The sequence below is a fragment of the Salvelinus alpinus genome, chromosome 25 (assembly GCF_045679555.1).
Source record: "Salvelinus alpinus chromosome 25, SLU_Salpinus.1, whole genome shotgun sequence".
Taxonomy (NCBI): Eukaryota; Metazoa; Chordata; class Actinopteri; order Salmoniformes; family Salmonidae; genus Salvelinus; species Salvelinus alpinus.
In genome coordinates, this window is record NC_092110.1 from 24,537,421 (window position 1) to 24,558,414 (window position 20,994).

At 42.0% G+C, this 20,994-nt stretch overlaps 2 protein-coding genes across 4 annotated transcripts; both read left to right on the forward strand.

The window, feature by feature from the left end:
* The first annotated feature begins 1,608 nt into the window (after positions 1-1,608).
* Positions 1,609-7,884, forward strand: ppie (peptidylprolyl isomerase E (cyclophilin E)). 3 transcript variants are annotated; one of them, XM_071366305.1, is made up of 8 exons: positions 1,609-1,874; positions 3,941-4,734; positions 4,902-4,981; positions 5,094-5,228; positions 5,309-5,433; positions 5,650-5,835; positions 7,086-7,228; positions 7,502-7,878. In XM_071366305.1, exons 5-8 carry the CDS (start codon positions 5,355-5,357, stop codon positions 7,568-7,570), a joined length of 477 nt encoding a protein of 158 aa, XP_071222406.1. In that variant the 5' UTR covers positions 1,609-1,874; positions 3,941-4,734; positions 4,902-4,981; positions 5,094-5,228; positions 5,309-5,354; the 3' UTR covers positions 7,571-7,878. The 3 variants fall into 3 exon arrangements, with proteins under 3 accessions (XP_071222406.1, XP_071222405.1, XP_071222407.1); XM_071366304.1 differs by lacking the exon at positions 1,609-1,874 and having other exon boundaries at positions 2,303-4,734; XM_071366306.1 differs by lacking the exon at positions 1,609-1,874 and having other exon boundaries at positions 2,547-4,734; positions 5,650-5,772; positions 7,502-7,884.
* Positions 7,885-8,094: 210 nt separating this feature from the next.
* Positions 8,095-11,419, forward strand: LOC139553708 (gap junction beta-4 protein-like). Its single transcript, XM_071366307.1, has 2 exons — positions 8,095-8,274; positions 9,910-11,419. Exon 2 carries the CDS (start codon positions 10,036-10,038, stop codon positions 10,864-10,866), a length of 831 nt encoding a protein of 276 aa, XP_071222408.1. The 5' UTR covers positions 8,095-8,274; positions 9,910-10,035; the 3' UTR covers positions 10,867-11,419.
* Positions 11,420-20,994: the final 9,575 nt, after the last annotated feature.

The following is a 20,994-nucleotide window of genomic DNA, read 5'->3' on the forward strand; positions in this document are numbered from 1 at the left end:
GTAAACAGTGTAAGTGAACATTTAAGAACTCAGTACTATGCTTTCTTGAATATATTCACTGATGGATCTAAGGACCCTAAAACAGGGAGCACAGGTGCAGCTTTTAGTGTTCCTGATGGCTGTGACAAAAAGACCAATGGATAATTTATCAGTATACACAAAGGAGTTCCTGGCCTTACTCATGCTACAGAGTGGGTGGGGGAGGTGAGGCCAGACAGGGTAGTCATCGTCTCTCATGTTCAGCACTTTGTATCACGGAGCAGACAATGTATTGTATGTGACTTTGCAGTGCCTGTTTAGGTTGAGACAGATGGGGGTAATGGTGAGGTTCCTCTGGGTACCAGCTCATGTTGGAGTAGAGGAGAATGAGGAGGTGGATGTTCTCGCCAAGCAGGCTCTCAAACATCCTAATGTTGACATGGAAATGTCATTCAGTAAATTCAGAAGCCAATGGGTTAATAAGAACTGTGGTTAAAAAATGTCAAGAGTTGTGGAACAGGGAGGGGAAAGGGAAGACACCTGTATACAATTCAGGAAGAAGTGGGGTCAGGGACGGCCTCGGGTCAAGAGATACGGGAGGAAAGTGTAATCACAAGGCTGAGACTGACACACAAAGCTCAACAGCACATTGAAATTGGTAGGAAATCATCCAACTGGGAAGTGTGATCACTGTCAAGAGGAGATGGAAACCGTGGAACATGTTCTATTTCAGTGCCAGCACTATTTAATGGGAGGGAAAGGGAGAGATTGTAATTCGATTTAAGGAGTAATGGTATTCAAGAGCCAAGTTTAAGTGAATTGTTAAAGAAACCTTCAGGTGATGTATTTACTTGTGTAGTTTGTTTTTAATGAGACTATTTTTTTATTATTTTTTATTAAACCTTTATTTAACCAGGAAGGGCTCATTGAAATTTAAAATCTCTTTTTCAAGAGCGTCCTGGCCAAGATGGGCAGCACCAAGTCATTTCAAAAAATGACATACAAACCACATGAAAAACTACAAGTAATCTAGTAAAAACCATAGAATTCACAAGAGTATAACAAAATCAAAAACAGCAAATTAAAAACATTGACAGGTCAGGTAATCAGTATCGAGATCATTCATCAGTGATTTAAAAATACCAATCGGGACAAGTTCTTCCAGTTTAAAAGTATTTTGTAAGGCGTTCCAAGACGATGGCGCAGAGTACATAAAAGCCCTTTCACCAAATTCAGTTCAGGAATTTGGAACAGTTAGCAGGATAAAGTCCAGCAAACGTGGAGAGTACCCACCACATTTCTGAACAATAAAAATGCCCAAATATAAAGGTAAACCCAAAATGGCTTTGTAAATAAAAGTATACCAGTGACTGAGCCTACGAGTGACTAGAGAAGGCCAGCCAACCCTGGTATACAAAGTGCAGTGGTGCGTAAGGGTTTTGCAGTTTAAAATAAATCTCAAAGTGACATGGTAAAGGGTGTCAACTGATCTCAAACACTGAGCAGAAGCATTCATATATAAAATATCCCCATAGATGTATCTGATACTAGCCTCCTTCTGGCTTCAAAAGAAAAACAGGCCTTATTCCTAAAATAAAATCCCAATTTCAGCGTCAATTCTTTTGTAAATTGTCGAATATGCAATTTAAAAGAGAGGTCGTCATCAATTAAAATTACAAGATATTTATATGAGGTTACAGTCTAAACTAGAATTAATGGGTAGGGTTTTTAGGCCTTCCCTGTCTCTGGTCAACAGTCCAGTCCAGTTGGTGGCCTACCGCCATATAAAATCCACAGAAGAAGAAAGTGGGTTTTGGTTGTAATGGACCAATCACGAGTTTTGCTGAGGTCAAGGGTTTAGTGTTGCCATGTTCGTGGTTTTCCCGGGCACGCAGGTGGCTACTGCTAAATTACTCTAAGGCCGCCATGGCATTTATCTTGAAAAATATACATTTCGCTGTGACATGCTGCTGACTATCAGAGGCTGTTACTGAATGGTTGGGGCGGCAGGTAGCATAGTGGTTAGATCGTTGGGCCAGTAACCGAAAGGTTGCTAGATCGAATCCCTGAGCTGACAAGGTAAAAAATGTATGTTGTTCTGCCCCTGCGAAAACAAACACCCACTGTCTCCCGGGGAGCTGTCATTGTAAATAAGAAGTTGTTCTTAACTGACTTTTAAAGATTAAATATATATATAAAATATTTGGGTACTTGAGTGAAATTCAGTTGATTGGGAATCACTAGTTTAAAGTAAACTGCATTCTAATGTCGACTTGTCTTAAGGACAAACGGGTCTGGAGTGATACTGAAATGGAAATGATAGAATTCATGTGTACCAAGGGAATGACGAAAACATATATTTTTTTTTACGTTGATAACTAGCAAGGCATCTCAGGGGTTTGTGGTATATGGCCAATACACAGTACCACCGCTAAGGGATATGTCCTCAGAACAGCCCTTAGCTCGTGGTATATTGCCGATATACCATACCTCATTGGGCCTTATTGCTTAATCATAGCAGTCAAAACAAATTAAATCGACATCCATTGATGGAAAATGATCTGAAGAGTTTAAAAATTGTGATTTATCTTTTCTTAAACTTGCAAGAATTGTTCCTACTTCGTTAAAAATGACGTCGATATTTATTTTTAATTCGCTCATAACGTAATGGAAAAGTGTTTATTGGATCAATGTGGAAACTCCTGTCTTTCTTCGAAAACATGTTTTGGGGTATTTTTCAGGGCTTGTAATTCGTCTGGACGTGGCAACCCTGCAAGGGTTAAAGCAAGATGGCTTCGACCAAACGAGTCCTTTATGTTGATGAGTTGGATACGCATCACTTTTTTATATATTGTTAGCTGTGTAGTTGAATGAAACCTTTACCTGGCAATTTAGCTTCACATTTAATAGCTTGATGAAGTTAGTTGTTTAACGTTAGTAACGTAAGCTAGCATTTTACCATTGTTTAACTAGGCAAGTCAGTTAATTAAGAACAAATTCGTGTTTACAATGACGGCCTAGGAACAGTGGCCTTGTTCAGGAACGACAGAATCCGATCCAGCAACCTTTCGGTTACTGGCCCAACGCTCTAACCACCAGGCCACCTACCGACCAGTAACGTTAACTCGATAACGTTTAGCAACTTATTGGTTGTTGTAGCTAAAGCCCCATTCATTGTTTTAATACGAAGTCAAATACACTTAAGAAACCGTTTAGTTTATCTGATCATTTACTACTTTGATTGACTAGCTAGCTAACGTGACTGTATGTGTTGACAGGTGGTCTCACAGAGGTGGACGAAAAAGTGCTGCATGTGGCGTTCATTCCGTTCGGGGATATCACAGATATTCAGATTCCAATAGACTACCATTCAGTGTTTTGCATAAACGTAAAGCGCAATCAGTGAAGAGAAACTCATCCATCCTGCCTGGCTACTTAGCCAGAGTTAGCTGCTACTGGAGATGAAAACCTTAACGTTAGAGCTGAAGTTCATGTCTCATGAGTGTGTTTATAAAATCAATCTGGAGTGCGCTCTGGGCGTTCGTAAATCCAGAGCGTTTCGCTCTCGAAGCTTTCAGAGTGCACACTGGACGCTCTGGCCGAGGAGTAGGGTTGATCCGGGCGTTCGGACTTCACAAAGGCAGTCAAGCATCCAAGCTAACGTTGGATAGCTTACTTAGATACTTCCCGACACAAATGAGAACACCTCACTGACCATTTTACCGCCCAAGCAGGCTGTTTTCATGTTATCCAGTGCGTTGGTGACTAACTGTGCTGCTGGCAACAATTTAATAACGCTGTTTGCCAATGTTTACTGACACCGACCATATTCAACGGGTGTTGAACGTTGTTTGTAAATTCATCAGTTATTCTGTGCTCTGGCACACAGACGAGTGTTCTGAAATCAGAGTAGATGGCCAGAGTTAATTTACGAATGCACCCTATATTGTTTGCTTTGCAGAGAAGCACAGAGGATTCGCCTTAATTGAATTTGAATTGGCTGAGATAAGTTTAATCAACCTCTATGCAAGTATGCCATATTATGTTGGATATGGCCAGTTAACAAATGTGTGTGTATTCCAATGGCTCAGGTTTCAGCATGGACCGCCATCTAGTGGTTGTGGTGGATGGTCATTGGCCATCAAATCAAATGTTATTTGTCACATGCACCGAATACAACCGGTGTAGACCTTACAGTGAAATGCTCACAGTAATGATTGTGTTGTAATGTTTTGCTCCAACCACCCTAGTCAGACTGTTCTCTCTGCTACCGCACAGCAAGCGGTACCGGAGTGCCAAGTCTAGGTCCAAAAGGCTTCTAAACAGCTTCTACCCCCAAGTCATAAGACTCCTGAACATCTAATCAAATGGCTACCCAGACTATTTGCATTGCCTTCTCCCCCTCTTTTTTTTTTTTACACTGCTGCTACTCTGTTGTTATCATCTATGTATAGTCACTTTAACTCTACCTACATGTACATATTACCTCCACTAACCGGTGCCCCCGCACATTGACTTTGTATATAGTCTCGCTATTGTTATTTTACTGCTGCTCTTTAATTACTTGTTACTTTTATTTCTTATTCCCTGGGGGTTTTTAAACTGCATTGTTGGTTAGGGGCTCGTAAGTAAGCATTTCACTGTAATGTCTACACCTGTTGTATTTGGCGCATGTGACTAATACAGTTTGATTTGCTGTGATTCTTTCATCCCCTTCATCTTCCACAGGATGCTGCTGCTGCTATTGATAACATGGTGAGTGAAACACTGTCTGTTTCTAAAGTCAGTTTGGTTTTACTAATAGACCTTTGCATTATCCCCTGTTTTGCTACTATGTACTCTGAGACAGTGACTCTCATTTTTCAAAGCTGTGGTTTGAACCATTCTCATTGATGCAGGTTTTCCCTCTGTTTTATTGACAGAAGGAGTCAGTTGTTTGGAAGAACCATCCGGGTCAACATCGCCAAACCTATGAGGATCAAAGAGGGCTCTTCTCGTCCAGGTGAGTGATATTCATTAGTCTCTCTATAAATACTTAAACTGTCCCATGGCTTTGACCTATAATGAAACTCCATAGATGTGATAAAATCGCTAACTTTATGCCATTTCCTCAGTTTGGGCAGATGATGATTGGCTGAAAAAGTTCTCGGGAACGACCGCTGATGAGGCTGAGGTGACGGAGTCCACTGGAGAATCAGCCAAATCAACAACAGCAGATGCAAGTTGTGTGTGTGTTCCTGTCGGTCTCTGTGAGTGTAGTACATTGTGTAATAACATCTTATATTGTAAAAGCCTGTCACAATAATATATTATCATTGATTGATTGCAGAGTGAGCTCCCAGCCGAAGAAGGGGAGAACAAACCCGCAGGTTTACATGGACATCAAGATTGGCAATAAGCCAGCAGGGAGACTGCGCTTCCTGCTCCGAGTAGACATTGTTCCTATGACAGCAGGTATCCATGGTCCTCCTTGTTTTAAAGTACCAGGGACATTTCTGAAAATAGAACCCTGTCATTAGAGGAATATTTGGACTGTATCAAAAGAGATCATATGTAAAGCTGGTAAGATTCAGCCAATTAAGTTTCTCTAGTCTACAGTTTTTCATGCCTGTTAAATAGAAGCAGCATCCCTTAAAATCTACTACTCCTCTGCTCTGACATCTCCTGTAGAAAACTTCCGCTGCTTGTGCACACATGAGAAGTGCTTTGGCTTCAAAGGCAGCTGTTTCTACTGTGTCATTCCACAGTTCATGTGTCAGGGAGGAGACTTCACCAACCACAATGGCATTGGGGGTAAGTCCATCTACGGACGAAAGTTTGAAGATGAGAACTTTGTCCTCAAACACACTGCTGCAGGTGAGACATGTCCCTGTCCAGCTGTAAATATGTCTGTCTGTGAATGAATGTGTAGAGTGGTGAGGAAGTGCATGATGCATTTCCATATTGCTCTTAAATGCAAGTAAAACTAAATGCATGCTCTTTAACCGATCGCTGCCCACACCTGCCCGCCCGTCCAACATCACTACTCTGGACAGTTCTGACTTAGAATATGTGGACAACTACAAATACCTAGGTGTTAGACTGTAAACTCTCCTTCCAGACTCACATTAAGCATCTCCAATCCAAAATTACATCTAGAATCTGCTTCCTATTACACACGAGAGAGAGGTGCATTTATCCTCATGTGATCAGAAACTATACTCATTCAAATCTGCATTTTTTATTTCACCTTTATTTAACCAGGTAGGCTAGTTGAGAACAAGTTCTCATTTGCAACTGCGACCTGGCCAAGATAAAGCAAAGCAGTTCGACACATACAACAGAGTTACACATGGAATAAACAAACATACAGTCAATAATACAGTAGAAAAAGTCTATATACAGTGCAAATGAGGTAGGATAAGGGAGGTAAGGCAATAAATAGGCCATAGTGGTGAAGTAATTACAATATAGCAATTAAACACTGGAATGGTAGATGTGCAGAATATATATATATGAATGTGCAAGTAGAGATACTGGGGTGCAAAGGAGCAAGATAAATAAATAAATACAGTATGGGGATGAGGTAGTGGGTGGGCTATTTACAGATGGGCTATGTACAGGTGCAGTGATCTTTGAGCTGCTCTGACAGCTGGTGCTTAAAGCTAGTGAGGGAGATATGAGTCTCCAGCTTCAGTGATTTTTGCAGTTCGTTCCAGTCATTGGCAGCAGAGAACTGGAAGGAAAGGCGGCCAAAGGAAGAATTGGCTTTGGGGGTGACCAGTGAGATATATCTGCTGGAGCGCGTGCTGCTATGGTGACCAGTGAGCTAAGATAAGGCGAGGCTTTACCTAGCAGAGACTTGTAGGTGACCTGGAGCCAGTGGGTTTGGCGACGAGTATGAAGCGAGGGCCAGCCAACGAGAGCGTACAGGTCGCAGTGGTGGGTAGTATATGGGGCTTTGGTGACAAAACAGATGTCACTGTGATAGACTGCATCCAATTTGTTGAGTAGATTGTTGGAGGTTATTTGTAAATGACATCGCCAAAGTCGAGGATCGGTAGGATGGTCAGTTTTACGAGGGTATGTTTGGCAGCATGAGTGAAGGATGCTTTGTTGTGTAATAGGTCAGCTCTCCATGGATAACTCTGGAGCAAACAGCAACGGCTCTCAGTTCTTCATCACCTGTGACAAAACGGATTGGCTGGATAACAAACATGTGGTGTTTGGAGAGTTGATGGAGGGCATGGAGGTGGCAAAAGCCATGGAGGTAAGAGGGGAGGGACATGCTGGGGAAGATCTCAAAAGCATACTCTTCGCGTCCTCTCCTTGTCTCCTTCTCAAACCCATTGGATGAGAAAGCCAGAGGTCCCTACCCTCTAACTTTCTCCTCCAATGGGTTTTGAGAAGGAGATGATGAGAGGGGATGCGAGGAGTAGGCAATTGAGAGTCTCCCATGGAGGGGAAGTAGGGTCCTATAGGTTGTTACAGATTGTGAAGAAGTTGTGTACCAAGACTCATGTCATGTTTTCTGTCCCCACAGGCACAAGGAACAAAAGAAGGCAAGCCCAAGCAGAAAGTGATCATTTCAGACTGTGGAGAGTATGTTTAACTTGAAGCACAGAAGAGTGACTGTTGTAGCTGTGTGTGTGACTGTATTTGTGAAAAATATGCAGTGTCAGACTGAAGAATGGTAAACTGCTCAGTTTTTATCATGTACTACACATGTCCATGACTCATCTGCTGTACATGGATTCTCCCTGTTTGTCCCACCTTCTCTGTAAATCTTACAATAAACACTTGTATACTAAACATAAACAGCTGCTGATAAATGTCACATTTTCCAAATTGTAAATAAAACGTTTTCTTTGTTGATACAGTGTAGGACTGTATAGTGAATAAAAATACTTACATTTCCTCTAGAAATCTGTCTTTTAGGATTTTTCATTCAAAATCTACCACAACATTTCTAAGAGGTTGCATTATATATTTGATAATTTAATTTTATGGGTCTTCAATGGAAAAAAAGACTCGATATTTATGACTAAAGGTCTGAAATAAAGCCTATGATCAGCCGCCCCACTCTGAATAACATTTAAATGACCGGCGAAAACACTCAGCTCGTTGGTTCGTTCACGAACCACACCTGGATAAATGGAACGTTGTACGGTAACGTCGCTATGTAAATTCCCTTGGGAAATCTTCATAGATTTTCATCTGTGGCGGCGCAGTAAAATCATGTTAATCCATTACGATACGAACTGCAACTTTCCCGACGGAGTTTATGGTCCTTTCTATATAAAGTCATTTTGAAGTGTAAGTACATTATTTGTTTAGATTCCCACCTGCGAATCAATAGCTAGCTGTACTATAAGGTTATTAGATAACGATTGCGAGAGATCAAGTTTGGGTTCTTTTTCGATGATTGCAGTGATTGCATTTGAGACAATTTTTCTCTGCAGAGCACTGACTAGAATCAACAACAATTTCCACAGCCTAACTGTGTGATAAAAACTATAAATGTGTCCGTTATTAATGTTAAGGCCTATGAATGCAATAGTTAGTGTCTTCAGAAAGTATTCAAACCCCTTTGACTTTTTCCACATTTTGTGTTACAGCCTGAATTTAACATTTAATCAATTGAGATGTTTTGTCAGTGGCTTACACACAATACCCCATAATGTCAAAGTGGAATTATGTTTTTAGGAAAGTTCACAAATTACTAAAAAATGAAAAGCTGAAATGTCTTGAGTCGATAAGTATTCAACCCCTTATGGCAAGCCTAAAATAAGTTAATGATTAAAAATTAGCTTAAGTCACATAAGTAGCATGGACTCTGTGTGCAATAATAGGTTTTAAACATGATTTTTGAATAACTACCTCGTCTCTGTACCCCACAAGCACACGTATCTGTAAAGTCCCTCAGTTGAGCAGTGAATTTCAAACACAGGTTCAACCACAAAACCAGAGGTTTTCCAATGCTTTGCAAAGGGAAACTATTGGTATATGGGTAAAAATGAAAAAATCCATTGAATATCCTTTTGAGCATGGTGAAGTTATTAATTACACTTTGTATGGTGTATCAATACACCCAGTCACTACAAAGATACAGGTGTCCTTCCTAACTCAGTTGTCGGAGATGAAGGAAACCGTTCAGAGAATTCACCATGAGGCCAATTGTGATTTTGAAACAGAGTTTGGCTGTGATAGAAAACTGAGGGATCAAAAACATTATAGTTACTGCACAATACTAACTTAATTGACAGAGTGAAAGGAAGGAAGCACCTACAGAATAAAAATCAAAAAAATATGCGTCATGTTTGCAACAAGGCACTAAAGTAATAATGCCAAATCTACACTTGAGTTGCTTACCAAAAATACAGTGATTGTGAGTAGCCGAGTTACAGTTTGGACTTAAATATGCTTGAAAATCTATTGCAAGACCTGAAAACGTTTGTTTAGGGCAAATGTTGCACAATCCAGGTATGGAAAGGTCTTAGAGACTTACCCAGAAACTCACAGTTGTAATCGCTGCTAAAGATTATTCTAACATGTATTGACTCTGTTTTTTTTTTATTTTTACAAATGACATTATTGCGTATTTTGTGTAGATCGTTGACAAAAAATGACAATTAAGTCCATTTTATTCCCACTGCAACACAACACATTTAGAAAAAGTCAAGGGGTGTGACTACTTTCTGAAGGCACTGTAACTTGCTACTCAACAGAAATCCTGTCATGTGCTTTTAGGACATGGGGGCTTTTATCATCCTTAATATATGAACTTTATTATTCAATTTAATTCGCAAGTGTGAAAATAGCTACCAGTTATTTGGTTGGGAATTACTTTTTACACTTGGGAAAACAGGTGACACCAGTTGTTTGTGTCCTTTTGTTCACTCATACTCAAAGGCATAATCTTTTCCCCACTTCCTCTCTCTTTTTCTAAAGATCACTGAAAGTGAAGAACACTCCAGAATTTTACCTGAGATCTCAACCAACAGTGGAAATAGTTTCTCACACTAATTATTCCGTAATAACTTTCGTCAGGGAGGTAGATTGTGAGTCAGTCTCACAATGAACTGGGCATTCCTCCAGAGCCTCCTCAGTGGGGTGAACAAGTACTCCACGGCGTTCGGCCGCGTGTGGCTGTCCGTTGTCTTCCTCTTCAGGGTCATGGTGTTTGTCGTGGCAGCCGAGAATGTGTGGGGCGATGAGCAAAAAGACTTCACGTGCAACACGGCCCAGCCTGGCTGCCACAACGTCTGTTACGACCACTTCTTCCCTGTGTCCCACGTCCGCCTGTGGGCACTGCAGCTCATCTTCGTCACATGTCCCTCTCTCCTGGTGGTAATGCACGTAGCCTACAGAGATGAACGTGAGCGTAAACACACACTAAAATACGGTGAGGGCTGCCAGAAAATCTACATGAACACCGGTAAGAAGCGTGGAGGGCTGTGGTGGACCTACGTCCTGACCCTGGTCTTCAAGATGGCTGTGGATGCCACCTTTGTGTATTTAATCTACCATATCTACGAGGGCTATGACTTCCCCTCCCTCATCAAGTGTGAGCAGAAGCCTTGTCCCAACAAGGTGGACTGCTTCATTGCTCGCCCCACTGAGAAGCGGATATTCACCATCTTCATGGTGGTCACCAGTTTGGCTTGTATCCTGCTCTCCTTCTTCGAGATCCTGTACCTGGTGGGGAAACGCTGTAAAGAGGTCTTCACCCGTATGCACAAGAACTCACCCTCCTCCACCATCCAGCCACGCCAGATGGCCATGGCTACCTCCCTGGTGGTTGGTGGCAAGAATGGAATGCAGTCCAACTCACTAAAGCTGCCCTCAATAAAGCTACCCAGCAAGGATACCTCAGCCCCATCGTATAGCGTTGTCGTGTATGCCTGAGGTAAAGACTGGACAACGACATTAGAGACTGAATGAGAGAATGCAAAGAAGACAAGTAAGTATGGAGGCAATGGGAAATATCTTCCATTTATCTTCAGGCCCTCACTGGGCGAGAGAGTTCTTCACTGCCATTCAAGACTTCTCATTACCTGAGCTACAATGGAACTGGATGGCTCTTGACATTCCTGGATAACTTGTTTACCTACCATTCTGTCATTGACCGGGTTATTAAACAAATCAATTAGTCACTTTAAATAAAATATCCATCATTTACAGAGGAAAGTTTCACGCTAGGGCTGGGAAATGTAATTTATTCTTATGTTATTTGTTCGCTGTCTACCACACCTCACAACTTTACCAGGGCTATTTTTATGAAAGGACTCAACCATTGCCACACTGTGCCCATACCATTGCTGTTCTTATGCCCTGGAGAAGTTGTTTTCCCTGTCTCATCCTCCATTACGAATGGCAGAGACTGCATCAGTCTTTGTTGTGAAAAAGATGGAGCAAAGAGCAATGTATTTTCAGACAATTAAAAATATTTAATTTCTTCTATGGACTTTGAGAGTATTTTTCTGGTCAGATGTTAGTCTATAAATTATGCACAAACATGGCTTGAAAAATGAGTATGGCTATTCTGTGTTTATGTTTTTTACATTGTATATTCTAAAATACATACACTGCATAAAGCCAGTAGAGATAATGATTTTAGTGTGTTTCTGTAAGCTGTTGATGAAACTGTGTATCTCAAAATACATGGATGTAAACATATTTGGGGATATTTACAGTGTCTTCAGAAAGAGTTCATACACATTTACTTGGTTCATATTTTGTTGTGTTACAACCTGAATTCAAAATCTATTACATCTTTTTTTATCTCACCCATCTACACATAATACCCCACAATGACAAAGTGAAAACATGTTTTTAGAAATGTTAGCAAATTTATTGACAATTAAATACAGAAATATTCAATTTACAGTAGTATTCATACCCCTGATTCAATACTTTGTAGAAGCACGTTTGGCAGCAAGTCTTTCTGAGTAAGTCTCTAAGAGCTTTCCACACCTTGATTGTGCAACATTTTCCATTATTCTTTTCAAAATTCTTCAAGCTCTGTAAAATTAGTCATTGATCATTGCTAAACAAACCATATTCAGGTCTTGCCACAGATCTTCAAGTAGATTTAGGTCAAAACTGTAACGAGGCAACTCAGGACCATTCACTGTCTTCTTGGTAAGCAACTCAAGTGTAGATTTGGTCTTGTGTTTTAGGTTATTGTCCTGCTGAAAGGTGAATTAATCTCCCAGTGTCTGGTGGAAAGCAGACTGAACCAGGTTCTCCTCTAGGATTTTGCCTGTGCTTAGTTCCATTCCATTGATTTTTTATCCTGAAAAACTCCCCAGTTCTTAACGATTACAAGCATACCCATAACATGATGCAGACCCCACTATGCTTGAAAAAATGGAGAGTGGTACTCAGTATTGTGTTGCATTGGATTTGCCCCAAACGTAACACTTTGTATTCAGGACAAAAAGTGAATTGATTGGCCCCTTTTTTTTGCAATATTACTTTAGTACCTTGTTGGAAACAGGATGCATGTTTTGGAATATTTTTAACATACAAACAAGAGACCACACTCATTGTGAGAAAAATGCCCCTATACAGTAAATTTTTCTATGATGGCACCTGTGTTAATTCATTACAGACAGTATTCAAATGCTTTTTCTTGGTTCAGAGACTTAGATAAGGATCAAGACCATGAAAAGTCCCGTAGCATTGAATTTCCCATTCAAAAGGAATCAGTCCCATTTTACTCTCTTCTTAGCTGATTTCAAATCAAATCTAATTTTATTTATCACATGCACCGAATACAACAGTGAAATGCTTACTTACGAGATACTAAACCAACAATGCAGTTAAAAAAATAAAATAAAAATCTAGGTAAGAATAAGAAATAAGTCATTAAAGAGCAGCAGTAAAATAACAATAGCGAGACTATACACATGGGGGTACCGGTACAGAGTCAATGTGCGGGGGCACTCGTTAGTTGAGGTAATATGTACATGTAGGTAGAGTTATTAAAGTAGTAGTGGTGTAAAAGAGGGGAGGGGCAATGCAAATAGCCTCGGTAGCCATTTGATTAGATGTTCAAGAGTCTTATGGCTTGGGGGTAGAAGCTGTTTAGAAGCTTCTGGGACCTAGACTTGGCACTCCGGTACCGCTTGCTGTGCGGTAGCAGAGAGAACAGTCTATGACTAGGGTGACTGGAGTCTTTGACAATTTAGGGCCTTCCTCTGACATCGCCTGGTGCAGAGGTCCTGGATGGCAGGAAGCTTTTCCACACTGATGTACTGAGCCGTACGCACTACCCTCTGTAGTGCTTTGCAGTCGGAGGCCGAGTAGTTGCCATAACAGGCAGTGATGCAACCAGTCAGGATGCTCTCGATGGTGCAGCTGTAGAACCTTTTGAGGATCTGAGGACCCATGCCAAATCTTTTCAGTCTCCTGAGGGGGAATAGGTTTTGTCGTGCCCTATTTACGACTGTCTTGGTGTGCTTGGACCATGTTAGTTTGTTGGTGATGTGGACACCAAGGAACTTGAAGCTCTCAACCTGCTCCACTACAGCCTCGTCGATGAGAATGGGGGCGTGCTCGGTCCTCTTTTTCCTGTTTTCTACAATCATCTCCTTTGTCTTGATCATGTTAAGGGAGAGGTTGTTGTCCTGGCACCACACGTCCAGGTCTCTGACCTCCTCCCTATAGGCTGTCTCGCCGTTGTCGGTGATCAGACCTACCACTGTCGTGTCATCTGCAAACTTAATGATGGTGTTGGAGTCGTGCCTGGCCGTGCAGTCATGAGTGAACAGGGAGTACAGGAGGGGACCTGAGCACGCATCCTTGAGGGGCTCCTGTGTTGAGGATCACCGTGGCGGATGTGTTGTTACCAACCCTTAACACCTGGGGGTGGCCCGTCAGAAAGTCCAGGATCCAGTTGCAGAGGGAGGTGTTTAGTCCCAGGGTCCTTAGCTTATTGATGAGCTTTGAGGGCACTATGGTGTTGAACACTGAGCTGTAGTCAATGAATAACATTCTCACATACAGTTGAAGTCGGAAGTTTACACTTAGGTTGGAGTCATTAAAACTCGTTTTTCAACCACTCCACACATTTCTTGTTAGAAAAAATATAGTTTTGGCAAGTTTGTTAGGACATCTACTTTGTTCATGACACAAGTAATTTTTCCAACAATTGTTTACAGACAGATTATTTCACTTATAATTCACAACAGCAAAGGACCTTGTGAAGATGTGGAGGAAACAGGTAAAAAAGTAACTATATCCACAGTAAAACGAGTTATATATCAACATAACCTGAAAGGCCGCTCAGCAAGGAAGAAGCCCCTGCTCCAAAACCGCCATAAAAAAGCCGGACTACGGTTTGCAACTGCACATGATACAAAAATAGAACTGTTTGGCCATAATGACCATCGTTATGTTTGGAGGAAAAGGGGGAACGCTTGCAAGCCGAAGAACACCATCCCAACCGTGAAGCACGGGGGTGGCAGCATCATGTTGTGGGGGTGTTTTGCTGCAGGAGGGACTGGTGCACTTCACAAAATAGATAGCATCATGAGGCAGGAAAATTATGTGGATATATTGAAGCAACATCTCAAGACATCAGCCAGGAAGTTAAAGCTTGGTCGCAAATGGGTCTTCAAATGGACAATGAGGCCAAGCAAACTTCCAAAGTTGTGGCAAAATGGCTTAAGGACAACAAATTCAAGGTATTGGAGTTGTCAAGGCTGTGGGTAACTGGTGAAAAGGAGTCAGGTGCAGGAGAGCTGAGATGCGTGGACAAGGTATTTAATAAAGTAAACACCAGAACAAACACAATACAATGGTGCAGGAAAAATACCGGAACCACGAATAAACGGGCGTAACAACAAAACCCACTTATTGTGGGAAGCTTGTGGAAGGCTACCCGAAACGTTTGACCCAAGTTAAACAATTTAAAGGCAATGCTAACAAATACTAATTGAGTGTATGCAAACTTCTGACCCATTTTCTCTACTTTTATTCTGACATTTCACATTCTTAAAATAAAGTTGTGATCCTAACTGACCTAAGACAAGGAATTTTTACTCTGATTAAATGTCAGGAATTGTGAAAAACTGAGTTTAATTGTATTTGGCTAAGGTGTATGTAAACTTCCGACTTCAACAGTAGGTGTTCCTTTTGTACAGGTGGGAAAGGGCAGTGTGGAGTGCAAAAGAGATTGCATCATCTGTGGATCTGTTAGTGCGGTAAGCAAATTGGAGTGGGTCTAGGGTTTCTGGGATAATTGTGTTGATGTGAGCAATGACCAGCCTTTCAAAGCACTTCATGGCTACAGACCGTGAGTGCTACATGTCAGTAGTCATTTAGGCAGGTTACCCAAGTGTTCTTGGGCATTGAGACTATGGTGGTCAGCTTAAAACATGTTGGTATTACAGACTCTGACAGGGAGAGGTTGAAAATGTCACTGAAGACACTTTCCAGTTGGTCAGCGCATGCTCGCAGTACATGTCCTGGTAATCCGTCTGGCCCTGCGGCCTTGTGAATGTTGACCTGTTTAAAGGTCTTACTCACATCGGCTGCAGAGAGTGGGATCACACAGTTTTCCGGAACAGCTGGTGCTCTCTGTTTCAGTGCTGGTTCTGACTGCTGAGATTAGTCCCATATAAGCACCAGTGCATTGGTCACATATTAATGACAATCATTCTATATGGGGATCAGAACATACAGTATGAGCAACACTAATTGTATAAGAGGACCGGTCCAATCCCCAGTTTTATACGTCAGCCAGGGTGGTAGATGACCCTCCCAGTGGAGGAAATTGACCTGTCAGTCTCTGGGACAGATGACTCCCCTGTTTACATGGAAATTAGAGATCATAAAAGGGATGATATCGTAGTAGTAAGGGTTGAACACAGGGCTGTGAGGTGAAATCGAACAAGTTAGTCTCACTTTGTATTCCAGAAAGGGGAATTTCAGTTGTTCAGTGAAGTGTATGTTTTTGTGTTCTGTAAAAAATTAACTCTGTAATAATCAACCAGGAATCAAGGTTGGACCTGGTCTGTTGACACAGAATGTTATTTCTCTCTATTCAGCCTCTTGAATCAGGACTTGTGGGTCTTTCACTATGTAGACAAAGAAAATACACATGTTGGCAGCAGCAAGACTGTACAGGATTGTCTTTTAGTTCTGCCCTAACTCCTCATTTTCCCTGTTAACGCTTGCCCCTGCTGTTTTCACTGTCTAATAGAGCGGTGTACAGACAGACACAGAACATTGTAGTCATTTTCCTGTTCTCTCAGCGTGTGGAGACATGGTGTGCATTCTGTCAGGTGCACCCAGCAAACTGCCTGGACCAGTTCTCGAACTGGAGCAAAAAAAGGAACTCCCTGTCTCCTTAAGTGCATAAAATACAGCAAGTGTTTCCAAGGCAGATGTCTTTAACACTGAACAAAAATATAAACGCAACATGCAGCAATTTCAAAGATTTTACTGAGTTACAGTGAGGAAATCAGTCAATTTAAATAAATTCATTAGGCTCTAATCTATGGCTTTCACATAACTGGGAATACAAATATACATCTATTGGTCACAGACCCCTTTAAAAAAAAGGAAGGGGCGTGGATCAGAAAACCAGTTAGTATCTGGTGTAACCATCATTTGCCTCATATAGCGCAACACATCTCTTTTGCAGAGTAGATCAGGTTGTTGATTGTGGCCTGTGGAATGTTGTCCTACTCCTCTTCAATGGCTGTGTGAAGTTGCTGGATATTGACAGAAACTGGAACATGCTGTCGTGCACGTTGATCCAGAGCATCTCAAACCTGCTCAATGGGTGACATGTCTGGTGAGCATGCAGGCCATGGAAGAACTTGGATATTTTCAACTTCCAGGAATTGTGTACATATCCTTGCGACATGGAGCCGTGTATTATCATGCTGTAACATGAGGTGATGGCGGAGGATGAATGGCATGACAATTGGGCCTCAGGATCTCGTCACTTTATCTCTGTGCATTTTAATTGCTATCGATAAAATGCAATTGTGTTTGTTGTTCGTAGCTAATGACTGCCCATATCATTAACCCCTATGCCAACATGGGGCACTCTGTTCACAACGTTGAAATCAGCAAACAGCTTGCCCACTTGATGCCATACATCCTGTCTGCCATCTGTCATGTACAGTTGAAAGAAAGAATGAAGAGCACACTTCTCCAGCGTGCCAGTGGTCATTAAAGGTGAGCCCACTGAAGTCGGTCATGACGCCGAACTGCAGTCAGGTCAAGACCCTGATGAGGATGACGAGCACGCAAATGAGCTTTCCTGAGGTGGTTTATAACAGTTTGTGCAGAAATTCTTCTCTTGTGCAAACCCACAGTTTCATCAGCTGTCCTGGTTGCTGGTCTCAGACGATCCCGCAGGGGAAGAAGCCAGATGTGGAGGTCCTGGGCTGGTGTGGTTGCACGTAGTCTGTGGTTGTGAGGCCGGTTGGATGTACTGCTAGATTCTCTACAACGATGTTGAAGGTGGGTTATGGTAGAGAAATATACATTAAATTCTCTGCCAACAGCTCTGGTGGACATTCCTGCAGTCAGCATGCCAATTGCACGCTCACTCAAAACTTGAGACATCTGTGGCATTGTGTTGTGTGACAAAACTGCACATTTCAGAGTGGCCTTTTATTGACCACAACACAAGGTGCACCTGTGTAATGATCATGCTGTTTAATTAGCTTCTTGATATGCCACATCTGTGGAATACCTCCCTCTGCAACTGGATCCTGGATTTCCTGATGGTCCGCACCCAGGTGGTACGGGTAGGTAACAACACATCCGCCATGCTGATCCTCAACACAGGGGCCCCTCAGGGGTGCGTGCTCAGGTCCCCTCCTGTACTCCCTGTTCACTCATGACTGTACGGCCAGGCACAACTTCAACAACATCATTAAGTTTGCAGATGACACAACAGTGGTAGTCCTGATCACCGACAACGATGAGACAGCCTATAGGGAGGAGGTCAGAGACCTGACCGTGTTGGGCAAGGACAACAACCTCTCCCTCAACATGATCAAGACAAAAGAGATAATTGTGGACTACAGGAAAAGGAGGACAGAGCACACCCCCATTCTCATCGACAGGGCTGTAGTAGAGCAGGTTGAGAGCTTCAACTTCCTTGGTGTCCACATCCTCAACAAACTAACATGGTCCAAGCACAGCAAGACATTCGTGAAGAGGGCACGACAAAACCTATTCCCCCTCAGGAGACTGAAAAGATTTGGCATGGGTCCTCAGATCCTCAAAAGGCACCATCGAAAGCATCCTGACTGGTTGCATCACTGCCTGGTATAGCAACTACTCGGCCTCCGACCGCAAAACACTACAGAGGGTAGTGCGTACGGCCCAGTACATCACCGAGGCTAAGCTCCCTGCCTTCCAGGACCTCTATACCAGGCGGTGTCAGAGGAAGTCCCTAAAAATTGTCAAGGACTCCAGCCACCCTATACATAGACTGTTCTCTCTGCTACTGCACGGCAAGGGGTACCGGAGTGCCAAGTCCAGGTCCAAGAGGCTTCTAAACAGCTTCTACCCCCAAGCCATAAGACTCCTGAATATCTAGTCAAATGGCTACCCAGACTATTTGCATTGCCCCCCCCCCCCCCCCACCTCTTCTTCGCTGCTGCTACTCTCTGTTATTATCTATGCATAGTCACTTTAATAAATCTACCTACATGTACATATTACCTCAATTACCTCGACACCGGTGCCCCCGCACATTGACTTTGTACTGGTACCCCCTGTATATAGCCCCGCTATTTTTATTTACTGCTGCTCTTTAATTATTTGTTATTCTTATCTCTGACTTTTTTTTAGGTATTTTCTTGAAACTGCATTGTTGGTTAAGGGCTAAGGGCTTGTAAGTAAGCATTTCACTGTAAGGTCTACACCTGTTGTATTCGGCGCATGTGACAAATAAAATTTGATTTGATTTGATGAGGTGCTGCATCAGATGACCTGGCCTCCACAATCACCCGACCTCAACCCAATTGAGATGGTTTGGGATGAGTTGGACCGCAGAGTGAAGGAAAAGCTGCCAACAAGTGCTCAGCATATATGGGAACTCCTTCAAGACTGTTGGAAAAGCATTCCAGGTGAAGCTGGTTGAGAGAATGCCAAGAGTGTGCAAAGCTGTCAACAAGTTAAAGGGTGGCTACTTTGAAGAATCTCAAATATAACATATATTTTATTTGTTTACCAATTTGTTGGTTACTACATGATTCCATATGTATAACATTTCATAGTTCATTTCATGTCTTCACTATTATTCACTATTATTCTACAATGTAGAAAATAGTAAAAATAAAGAAAAACCCTTGAATGAGTAGGTGTTTCAACTTTTGACTGGTACTGTACATATAGGAGCCTTTTTGCCTTTGTTGTTGTGTCATGTGTGAGGACATACAGTTGAAGTCGGAAGTTTACAAACACCACAAATTTCTTGTTAACAAACTATAGTTTTGGCAAGTCGGTTAGGACTTGGTTATCTACTTTGTGCATGACACAAGGAATTTTTCCAACAATTGTTTACAGACAGATTATTTCACTTATAATTCACTGTATCACAATTCCAGTGGGTCAGAAGTTCACTTACAGTAAGTTGACTGTGCCTTTCAACAGCTTGGAAAATTCCAGAAAATGATGTCATGGCTTTAGAAACTTCTGATAGGCTAATTGACATCATTTGAGTCAATTGGAGGTGTACCTGTGATGTATTTCAAGGCCTACCTTAAAACTCAGTGCCTCTTTGCTTGACATCATGGATAAAATCAAAAGAAATCAGCCAAGACCTCAGAAAAAAATTGTAGACCTCCACAAGTCTGGTTCATCCTTGGGAGGAATTTCCAAACGCCTGAAGGTACTACGTTCATCTGTTCAAACACTAGTAGGCAAGTATAAACACCATGGGACCACGCAGCCGTCATACCGCTCAGAAAGGAGACGTGTTCTGTCTCCTAGAGATGAACGTACTTTGGTGCAAAAATTGCAAATCAATCCCAGACCAATAGCGAAGGACCCTGTGAAGATGCTGGAGGAAACAGGTATAAAAGTATCTATATCCACAGTAAAACGAGTCTTATATTGGCATAACTTGAAAGGCCGCTCAGCAAGGAAGAAGCCACTGCTCCAAAACCGCCATAATAAAGCCAGACTACAGTTTGCAACTGCACATGGGGACAAAGATCGTACTTTTTGGAGAAATGTCCTCTGGTCTGATGAAACAAAAATAGAACTGTTTGGCCATAATGACCATCGTTATGTTTGGAGGAAAAAGGGGGGCGCTTGCAAGCCGAAGAACACCATCCCAACCGTGAAGCATGGGGGTGGCAGCATCATGTTGTGGGGGTGCTTTGCTGCAGGAGGGACTGGTGCACTTCACAAAATAGATGGCATCATGAGGGAGGAAAATTATGTGGATATATTGAAGCAACATTTCAAGACATCAGTCAGGAAGTTAAAGCTTGGTCTTAAATGGGTCTTCAAATGGACAATGACGCCAAGCATACTTCCAAAGTTGTGGCAAAATGGCTTAAGGACAACAAATTCAAGGTATTGGAGTGGCCATCACAAAGCCCTGACCTCAATCCTATAGAAAATTTGTGGGCAGAACTGAAAAAGTGTGTGTGAGCAAGGAGGTCTACAAACCTGACTCAGTTACACCAGCTCTGTCAGGAGGAATGGGCCAAAATTCACCCAACTTGTTGTGAGAAGCTTGTGGAAGGCTTCCCGAAACGTTTGACCCAAGTTAAACAATTTAAAGGGAATGCTAACAAATAGTAATTGAGTGTATGTAAACTTCTGACCCACTGGGAATGTGATAAAAGAAGTAAAAGCTGAAATAAATCATTCTCTCTACTATTATTCTGACATTTCACATTCTTAAAATAAAGTGGTGATCCTAACTGACCTAAGACATGGAATTTTTACTAGGATTAAATGTCAGGAATTGTGAAAAACTGAGTTTAAATATATTTGGCTAAGGTGTATGTAAACTTCCGACTTCAACTGTACAGTAACGTG